At 31.4% G+C, this 10,871-nt stretch overlaps 1 protein-coding gene and 1 long non-coding RNA gene across 2 annotated transcripts in view; both read right to left on the bottom strand.

The window, feature by feature from the left end:
- Positions 1 to 2,613, bottom strand: part of LOC111087961 — a 2,758-nt gene extending 145 nt beyond the window's left edge. The window contains exons 1-2 of the long non-coding RNA XR_002612574.1: positions 2,568 to 2,613; positions 2,442 to 2,445 (exon numbers count right to left, since the gene is read on the bottom strand). This is a non-coding gene — a long non-coding RNA (uncharacterized LOC111087961). The remainder of the gene's footprint in view (positions 1 to 2,441; positions 2,446 to 2,567) is intronic.
- A 3,870-nt stretch (positions 2,614 to 6,483) lies between these two features.
- The window catches only part of LOC106468185 (glycerol-3-phosphate dehydrogenase [NAD(+)], cytoplasmic-like), a 24,561-nt gene continuing 20,173 nt past the window's right edge, over positions 6,484 to 10,871 (bottom strand). The window contains exons 7-8 of the mRNA XM_013928598.2: positions 10,152 to 10,258; positions 6,484 to 9,327 (exon numbers count right to left, since the gene is read on the bottom strand). Coding sequence (XP_013784052.1) covers positions 9,231 to 9,327; positions 10,152 to 10,258 — 204 coding nt within the window. The 3' untranslated portion in view covers positions 6,484 to 9,230. The remainder of the gene's footprint in view (positions 9,328 to 10,151; positions 10,259 to 10,871) is intronic.

The following is a 10,871-nucleotide window of genomic DNA, read 5'->3' as shown; positions in this document are numbered from 1 at the left end:
GAGTGGCAGCTAGTCATCACCACCACCGCCAACTCTTGGGCTACTCTTTTTACCAACGTAATAGTTGGGATTTGACCGTCACATTATAACGCCCCACGGCTGAAAGGGCGAGCATGTTTGGTGGTATGCGGATTCGAACCCGCGACCCTCAGATTGTGAGTCGAGCGCCTTATACACCTGGCCATTTTTAATATGAGCTACATAATAAACTTTTTCCAACATATTTTTTTATATAAATTCCTGTTCATGAAGACAGAAGCACACCCTGCTTTCATAGTAAAGAATATATAAAGAAAGGAAAACTAGTGTCAGTGCCTGATTAAAGTATTTTGGGCCCTTTCACTTTGGAAAATTTGTCTCTCCTTTCTTTAGCTACATAGAGCATATGATATATACAGGCATGTGAATATTAGAATACATTCTTATGCTACTATTATTAATAACAAAAAGTTAAATCTTTCTCAGTAGAAAACATGGAACTGCTACTGACAATGCAAAGATTTCGAGTTTTTACTCTAACAATTTAATGCCAAACAGTGGTGGACCCATAATTTTTTTTTTTGGGGGGGGGGGTCTAAGAACCAATTCAATTTCTTTTCGAAGTAATAAGTTACTTTCATAATCGTCAAATATTTGATCAGGGCCAACTCAAATTGCTAAACAAACTCACAATCGAGCAGACCACTGTTCTCGTCCACGAGGGTGGTTCCAGATATTTTTCATTTCTTGACTTTGTTGATTAGTGGGTCTCGAAAATATCATACAAGGAACTTTGGGATTTTGATCGTCATATACACCTATTTCTAGAAATCAGTTTAGGTTTTCTTTTTTTTTGTTCCGGTAGTCAGGGGCCCACTCTGAGCTGGGGGCCCTGTGCTTCTGCACCGAGCGCATATAGGTTAATCCAGATCTGACTAGGTGAATATTTGTCATATATATCTCTCTGGTGTCTGGCGAGTTCAGAGTTACTTTTCTGAAAAGCACGTAAAAACAGTGTTTTTTAAAATAGAAATATGTTATTTGGTATTTTAAACCCGAGCAATACCCTATTTAATACATGGGGCGGGCATACACGTTACTGAATATATATATATATTTGATAAATCTGAGTTTTTTTGGAAAAAAAAGTTTGATTCAGACAGACACAAACTGCGACTATTTTGAATTGAATGTACTCTTGTTCCACGGATAGTAAGTAGCAAAAAATGCTAACCATTTTGAAGTGAATGTACCTTTGTTCCATGGATAGTAAGTAGCAAACAATTGTAACCATTTTAAATTGAATATACCATTGTTCCATGGATAATAAGTAGCGACTATTTTGAATTGAATGTACTCTTCTTCCATGGATAATAAGTAGCGACAAATTGTGACCATTTTGAAGTGAATGTACCCTTCTTCCATGGATAATAAGTAGCGACAAATTGTGACCATTTTGAATTGAATGTACCCTTCTTCCATGGACAGTAAGTAGCAAAAATTTGTAACCATTTTAAATTGAATATACCATTGTTCCATGGATAATAAGTAGCGACCATTTTGAAGTGAATGTACCCTTCTTCCATGGATAATAAGTAGCGACAAATTGTGACCATTTTGAATTGAATGTACCCTTCTTCCATGGATAATAAGTAGTGACAAATTGTGACCATTTTGAATTGAATGTACCCTTCTTCCATGGATAACAAGTAGTATTTTATGCGAACTAATTTACTAAGAATCATTTGTTGGGTTGTGAACAAAGACATTCACAAAACAGATAAAATAATCAAATTAACTATTTAAAAAATATAACTAATTTACTAAGAATCAAGAATTAGTAAATTCTCAGTAAGTAGATATATATTGTCAATGAAACTGATTCATTAACTGCGTTCAGTGAATAAATAATATTCCTAAACTTTAATTTCAGAACAGTTTATGATCTGATTGAAGAGAGGGGCGTATTAACCAATAGGCTTTCAAGGTTTGGGCCTAGAGCGCAAAAATTTCAGGGGCGCATGTTATGGGGAAAAAAAACAACAAATAAATTTGATTTTGAAATATTTTAAGATAAAACCAACTTCCACCCATTTTATTGCACTTCGGTTTATAGTTGTTCTCGTGTTTATGGATAATTTTCCTGGCGAGTCATTCGAGAAGGAAGGGAGCGCATCAAAAAATTGTAGGCCTAGAGCGTCAATTAACTTTTGTACGCCCTTGCTTGAAAAGCTATTTTATTGTATATATATATATATTTCGTAGTTTACTTGCTGTAAAAGATGTTTTTCAAAGCATACGTTGTAGTTTGTTATTTTAATCATGAAAGTAGTGGCACACAAATCGGGGGAAAGAGATATATATTGTATAGTGTTACTATGGTTTATCTGAAATTATTCAATAGCAAAATCCTTCATGTATAAAAAGTGATATCTGAACATTTCAGATTCATTTGAAGTCACTCCCCTTATAAAAGAAGTGCATAAAGTAGAAAAGTTTGTTTTCGCGCAAAGCTACACGAGGGCTATCTGCGCTAGCCGTCCCTAATTTAGCAGTGTAAGACTAGAGGTTAGGCAGCTAGTCATCACCACCCACCGCCAACTCTTGGGCTACTCTTTTACCAATGAATAGTGGGATTGACCGTCACATTATAATGCCCCCATGGCTAAAAGGGCGAGCATGTTTGGTGGGACAGGGATTCGAACACACGACCCGCTGATTACGATTCGAGCACCCTAACCACCTGGCCATGCCGGGTCGTAGAAAAGTTTTAACTCTATATTACCAAATATAAAATTAAGAAGTTATGTTTAGTAAATTTCGTATTTATTTTTTACCTAGTTCGTCTTTATTGTTTTTCATCATATCGAAAATAAAGTAGCAATATTATTGCCTTCCATTTTGATATAAGTTTATATGATATTGTTAAATGGCTACTTACTTGACTTATTATTTCTGTAAACTACAAAAAAGTTTCCTAAATTTTTGTTTCGATTGTTCATTAAAAGCTACAAAGAAGCTATCTGCGCTAACTATTCCTAATTTTGCAAAGCGCGATTTTGTGGCAAGGGACGCGGATTACTGACCCTAAGATTCACAGTCCGGCAAGTCAACTCCAGGTCCACTGTCATATGAAGAACAATGTGATGTAGAAACAAGGTCCAGCACTATGTAACTACAAAAAAGGAATTAACTTATATTAGGTGTTTTACAACATCATATTGTTCACTCACACTTGAGTATCAGAAGAAAAATTCATGTTCCACCTGCTCACATTCTTGTTTTATATTTTATAATTCTAATATTTGAGACTTTGAATTAGTCGACGTTTATGTGTTTACATATTTGTTTTCCAGAGCAAAATAAACTTTGATAAAAAGAAAAATATTCCGAGTACTTAATTTGTTTGAAGAGGAAAAAAACAATTCCTGACCATCCCTGGTTTAACACCTAAATAGTCACCCCGATGAAAGGATACTGATCAAATCAAATTAAATTAAATTCGTATTAACAATACAGAAATGAATAATATAAAAATCTAAGTCCTCTGTAATATCGTCAAGCTATTTTTATATCCATTGGTAAAAAATCAAACGAAAAAAAATTAATATAAGAAAAATATCTAATCTTGTATTGTTTTCCTGAAATGAATTTTTTCTCACAACAAAGTAGCAAATTAACAAACAATCTCATAAACTTACAAACTTTAACAGACCGAGTTTGATAAACACCTTTGAACCAAATTCAAGTAAGTTTTGATAAAACGTATTACTAAAAACTATTAATACTTGGAATACTATAAACTTCACACTGCTGTATTTTTAGATGCAATTGCTTGATCAGATGTATGTGGATAATATAAATATCGTGTGTACTTGGAGAAATATACCCAAGTTCGTTTTTTAGCACAGTTGACATCCTGGTAGTAGTAATAAACTGCTTCTGGAACCAAACATAATTCCTAAAAAAAAAGTGTAAGTTTGACCTGTTTCACTTTGATGAGTGGTGTTCAATGAACCATTGCCCTGTTGTCTATATTCGTACTGTCTGCATCAGGGTGCATTGGAATGTTTGAGTGGACAGAGGTGGTTGGTTAACTTGTTTGGGTGAATGCTGAACTATGTCAATCTTCTTTCTCAATCATATGTCAAAAGATGCCAGAATATGCCCCTACTTTCATCCCCTAGATAAATTCACCCCTGCTGACTTGAAAACTGAGTTATGTTAGATTTACCTTACATAAAATCTTTTAAAGTAATGTTTAGAAAACATAATAAAAATTATAAGACATTAAATTCCAAAATTATTCTTTTTGATATTGTAAGAATTACAGTATTATTCCTCTTTTCCCAACACTTCATATTAATTTCATCCACAGGAGAAGTTTTATTTGAAGGTGATTATGATTCAAGAATTAATCAGCATGATGGCCATAATCTCAAATTTATTCAGATTTTTTTTTTGCTTAGTTTCCAGTCAGAATTCAAATAAACCTATACATCTCTAGTTTATCAAACATACACATAACAGCTGCCACATAATGTAGCTTTATTAATCTTGGGGAGGGTATTTCACTTTTATATATATGGTAATTATAAAACCCTTCTAGAAACAAGATGCAAGTCAATGTTCCTCTGATTTAGCACAAATTTTGATAAAACATAACTGAAACTCAGCATGCTTCTGGTAATGATAATCAAAATGAGAAACAACACAGTAACCCCACATGCAGGTTATTGAAATGAAAACTCTTACTTACTCTAATATTCAGTCTCTAACTTCCAATGAGCCTCAATTAAGATATAATGTCACCAATATATCACCAGATAAATATCCAAGTTTAAAATGAACATATTCTGTGAAAGCCCCATATTATTTCCTGCCCCTAACAATCTGGACAATTTGAAGGCATTTCAAGCTTGTAAAAAAATAATTTTATCACTCGAGATAGCATTTTTTTTTATATAATGGCCTACACAGCAAGACTGTCTCACCCCCAAGAACTCTTATTTCAACGAGAAATCCTTTTAAGGAAAAACAAAACAAAAAACATGTGACTTTGGGTATAAATTCTAAATTGCAGTTTTACCAAGATATAAGTGTTAAACAGAAACATATAAATAAAACTTGACATTAATATAATAAAACTTATTCATAAAAGGTGGTGCTATAATCCATCTCAAGTAACAAGTTTACTCTAATGAAAACACTTAACTCAATGTTCCCTAATCCTTTTTTTAAATACAAACTATTTTGTTCTTTCTTGATTCATAAGATCAATTGTAAAAATTGTTAACATAACTTTTCCATATAATTTTAAACATAATGTATGATAATCAAAACCACTGCAGTGCATGCTGGGAGTCATTTATTCTAAGCAAAGTGGAGTATGCAGTTCCAGAACTAAGCCAGTAGGCATCTGTTTGGGTTAGAAATGCAGAAAAGTAACTCACTGATATGAATAAGGCAACATAAAATACTAATAAGAAAGAAAGAATTTTGAGATCTACTTTCTAAGGATACTTGATTCACTAGTAAGAGCCAACACTTCCCAATAGAAGCCATGATTCACTATTAGGACCAAAAATTCCCTAGTAGGAGCCAAGATTAACTAGCAAAAGACCATTGACTTAAAAAGGCTAACTCCTACTTTACTCCTCAGTACCTTCAAACTATTGGAGACTAATTCAAAAGATTATAATAGTGTAATTTTTGTAGCAACCTCTACAGAAGGGATGGTAAATAAGTTTTAACTGGTGCAAAAGAATAAAAGTGTAACAGTTTTATGCGTGCTATACACGTATACCTATATTTTATAAATTTTTAGAGTAACAATGTTACATGTATTTATTTATTTGTTTGATCTTTCAGTGTCCCAACTAAATTTCATTGATGTCATTTTTGGCACATGTGCTGTCAAGTTGCCATCCCAGCCTAACAGCTTGCTTACATACATTACAATTCTAGGTGCACAGTTAGATTTAACTCTAACTTGTCCACACAAAAACTGGTTGGTCTATGTTGGCCATTATATTAAAGATACTCAACTTGCTTATTTTAATTCATCCTCTTCCTTTGCTCTTCTTTGCATTAAGAACAGTTTCTTCTTTAAATAAAGATACTACACAGTAAAGGTTTAAATGATCTTGAATCTACCTTTGTGAACCAAAGTACAATTTGACAACTGTAGTGTTAGCTAGACTGATTCTAAGCCTTGATTTGATTTTGTTTGAGTGATGGTAAAAAATACTCTGCACTAATTGAAAAACAAGATATTGTAAATTTTATCTCAACCTACCAAACATTTAGAGAAATTTTACAGTAAGTATCTTTTTTTCTTTTTTTTTGGACAAGAAATAGACTCCTTTTTATTCTTATAAATAAACTCCTTTCAATATACTTTTAGCTCTTCTACTTAGATCAACATATCAGATATGCTGCAGTACTTGCATTAAACAAGATGCCACGCGACAATCAAGCACTAGAAACGACGGAACTATGCTCTTCAATAGGTACAAAAGTCAGCTTTATTTGTTGGTGCTCAAGAAAGAGCTACAATCAAGAGAGGTTAAAAGTACAACACCATCAGCAAATAATTACAATTAACAATGTCACTCAGGTACATAACTTGGATCAGTATCATTGTAAGAACTCTTTCCGAGCTCCCCTCCCACATGGGGTATTGCTAATCACCCTGACTAGTATTTTTATTTATTCAATTTCTAATACATGCACTAAAACGTTTTTGCTTTTAAAGCCATTTGTTCTTAATGAAGAGTTCAGTTTTTTTTTTAACTTTTATAATCATATTGTAATAATTCATAGCATTTTCTTATTGGAAAATAGCCTTACATTTTGCTCACCCATGTGAAACAAATAATAATAAACAATCTTTACCTCAAATAAAAAATTATAATAATCAGTATAAATTTTTTTTAAAAATTTATAGATAACAGCATTTAAGATTAAGTGGATAAAGTTAGAATCTTTGAATTCATTCACAAATTCTATTATAAAATTACATTCACAAGTCAGTTCTGAACACTCATAATTACGAAATTACTAAGTGGTCACATAATATTTACATTTACACTAGGATGTGCATAGCAACACAGAACAAAGTCTCTGCCCACTACACTGCAATTATAAGCTGTGCTGGTGTAAAATTATTATTAAAATCTTGAGAAACATTTTAAAACCTATTCGCCATTAGTAATTATTCTATACTAAAAAAAAAGATTGTTAAAACAACAAAAAATTTCTCCTTAACCTTTTCACATGAAAGATTAGTATCGTTTTGATGCAACACATTTCCATAAACAAAAAGACATTAAATAAATGTCATGGTAAACTGCTAACACGTCACAAAAAGATATTTTTGTGAAATGTTTATGGAGCGACAACTTACATTTGGAGAAGCAGTGATTATCAAGACCAGAGTTTTACAACTGAAATAAAATATAGGGTAACTTCACCATTGTGGGATATGAAAGTATTACTAAACACATTTTGTGAGTAAAAAGGAAATTTTAGGATAATCTCTTTAAAACAGGTTTTGCGTTCTTTTGTAAATTCACTTGGACATTTAATCGAGTTAATCTTATACATTAGCTGATGTAAAATAAATTGCATTTCTAATTGAAGTAAATTTTTTTTACAAAAATTACTTTTTTTTCAAACAGGCTATAATAAAACAGTCGCATTGCTCTAATCATATTTCTCAGTATCCTAGAGATAAACAATAAAACATACAAAACACCCCTTCAAGAAAAAAAAAGATTACAAAACTGAATCCTTAATTAGTTCTCTACTATGGTGGAAATTGATGAAAGTAATAATTATATAAAAAAAATTAAACATTGCTATCTTTGTTTATTTTCTTATATCAAAGTACCAATTTACTCAGTGAAATACATGTACATAAAACCCAGGTCAACATTCAACTAAACAACTTCAATCAAATTCACAAAAGAAAGTACAAAAATCAAATAAAAATCATAACATAACTTTTAATAATAGCTTTCAAGAATGAAACTTGTACAGTTGCAAGCAATGTAAAATCATAGAGCTATGGCCACAGGCAGTTCCTGCTGACTGTCTGTTTCAATAATTTTTATGACTGGAATATGCTGAAGATATTTTTATGGCACTGTTTATCTTGACATATGGCTTTTTTTTTTTGCCACTACATACACTAGTACACAAAATCCCAAGAGATTCCTTGAGCCAGCTCTAACATACTGAGAACAGTTTTTTTAAAAAACAACTTAATCTTACGGTTTAAATGAATGGTGTAAGAAAATGATCAAGATTTTAACTCTTTGATCAACAAGAAATATATATTCTATATCCATCAAAGAAGAACTGACAAGATGATGAACAAAAGTTAATACCAGAGTTAGTAATTAAGTGCTATCTTATCGGAATACATAGATACCAATTTCAGGTCAAGGTAAACAGAAATAAAATGGTGGATGTTTAAATTTTGTCTGTAGAAGTTAATTTTGTATACAAAAACCGATTTTTTTTGCATATGCCAGCAAGATGTTTATAAAAAGTTATTTTAAATGTTTGACTACTATTTAAGGGAATTTCATGTTGAATATTTGACTATTTTTGCAATATTATTTCCAAAAATCAAAAATGGAATTTACAATTCTGAAAAGTTTAGTTTTTATCCGTATACATAATACCAATAATAAATAATAGTTTTTTTATATCTTTCACATAAATAATATCAATAAGGTAGATTTGTCTTATATTATTTATAATCATAAAAAAAAACAATAAAATGTAAACATCTGTCATTTCACTACTGTTCATCCAGTTGGTGTCAAAATATTCAATATTTCTATGTATCTCAATGAGCTACAACTTGAATATTTATTCTGATAATAAATTTTGGTCACTAATCTTGTGAATCCTGCTTTAATATAGTCAAACCAGTACAAAAGAAAAATTTGTTAAGTTATAGTTGTAACCCTTAATTATAGCTAAATTTGGGTTTTATGCCAACTGCATCATTGTGTATCAAGTTTTGTGTCACATGCAATCAACCTTCTTTGTCTGCATTATGTCTATCTCTTTATACCGTTAGTAAGAAAGGTATTGTACTTGAAAACAAGTGTCATTTTTTAAAAATAATCAGGGTTAACTTGCTCTGAGGATTACCAAAAAAAAAAATTTACAAACATTTAAAAACAAAGAGAAGAAATACCGGAACACAGGACAGAAAGCAATGTCTTGCATCCCTACATGTGTTCGGGATGGTTCTGTATACAATTCACCATTTGTGTCGGAGGAAGCTGACCCTGACAGATCTGATGTACGGCTGTGAACAAGGGAAACCTGGCATGAGGGAAAAAAACAACAAGGATATAGTAACAAAGACACCCATTAAACAAAGTTGGTGGTAGGTAGTATACAATCATCCTTGAATGAAAGAAACAGCAAATTTGGACATCACTTTCAAACTGGTAAAGCTCAAATTCTTCATGAAATATTAAGTTAATGTTCAGAAGACTTGGTTTCAAACTTTCATTCCTTTAAGCAGGTTATGTGTCAACAAACTGTACAATCACTTATTGAAAAAAGTAAAACTTGGAAAAAAATTAGTATTAGTTTTATTCAACTTCTACTTTATTTGCTTGCTATGCCACTCTTCATTTAATGTCAAAAACATAATGTAACACTGAAGCTCAACAGCATGAACCGAGGCTTCTTAGATGTGGTAATGAAATACATCAGTGTTCACTACTAACATGACCATGTCAATGCCAAATGCTTAGAGGATTCAATAATTAGATCTATAAGAAATTTGCAAGCTTTGAAGAAAAAAAACAACAAAAAACACTAGAATAATATTTTACTTTGAAAGGAAAAAAAAAAAAGTATCTTCATGAAATTATTAGTTGAAGCATAAAAATTTTCAATCATCCTCTTGGTGTGAGCCACAAACAGGTTGTGTACTGATAAAGTCATATTTATACATCTAATCAGCCTGACTGCAATGCAAACTGAATGCTTTGTAGTAATACACCCAATGAAACAGGCTCTTTAAATGTTGTTAAAGACTATTACAGAGCAAACAAAAATCTAACAGAAGTAAGTTATACTAAAAACACTTGACTGTATATTCATGTTTCACATCAAAAGCTAATTTAGAAACTAACCTGTCTTCCATTCCTTTGTTCTTTAACATAATGTACACTTCTTCGGCTGTCTGAGGCCCTTGCATTCTTTGACCATTCAAAATCTCTTTTTCCAGTTCTTCAATTTTCTGCAATTTAGGATGTTAGAGGATTCTTTAGCTAATATGTAATCCTAACCCTAGAGAAGTCAACAATTAAGAAAAAAAAAATTGACAATTTCACTTTATGCTACATACTATTTGCTCAATTTTAATAATTGAAATATTACACAATAAATACAGTGATATTAATATGAAGAAACCTAAATCAGGACATTACTAAAGATATTTTTAACAAGAAATTCATGAAATGGTCAAACAAATATCTGAAATTCATTCCTAATCAAAGTACATGATATTAAATATTGTATACACTAACCACTTGAGTTCATTTGCATAAAATATCATTACACTTATCCAAATAATAAGAAAAAAACATGACAGCCAGAAAATATTAGCAAGAGTAAAGAACTAACAATTCTCACATTTTGGTAAGCTGTTTATTTTAACCCTTTTGAGATGGGTCACGGGTGAAAGGCCATGTCATTCCGTTTGTTGACTCACATTCAAAATGTTATTGAACTATTATTTCATGAATTTATGTCAATAACTTTAGTATCAAACTGTAGATTATAATTCAAATTTTAGTACTATACATTACTCAATTAATATTTGCTTTTAAATTAAGAAAAGAAACACACAG

This window comes from Limulus polyphemus, unplaced genomic scaffold (assembly GCF_000517525.1).
Source record: "Limulus polyphemus unplaced genomic scaffold, Limulus_polyphemus-2.1.2 Scaffold2905, whole genome shotgun sequence".
In the NCBI taxonomy this organism is placed as follows: Eukaryota; Metazoa; Arthropoda; class Merostomata; order Xiphosura; family Limulidae; genus Limulus; species Limulus polyphemus.
Note: the sequence above shows the minus strand (reverse complement) of the source record. Positions and strands in the feature narration are given on the sequence as shown.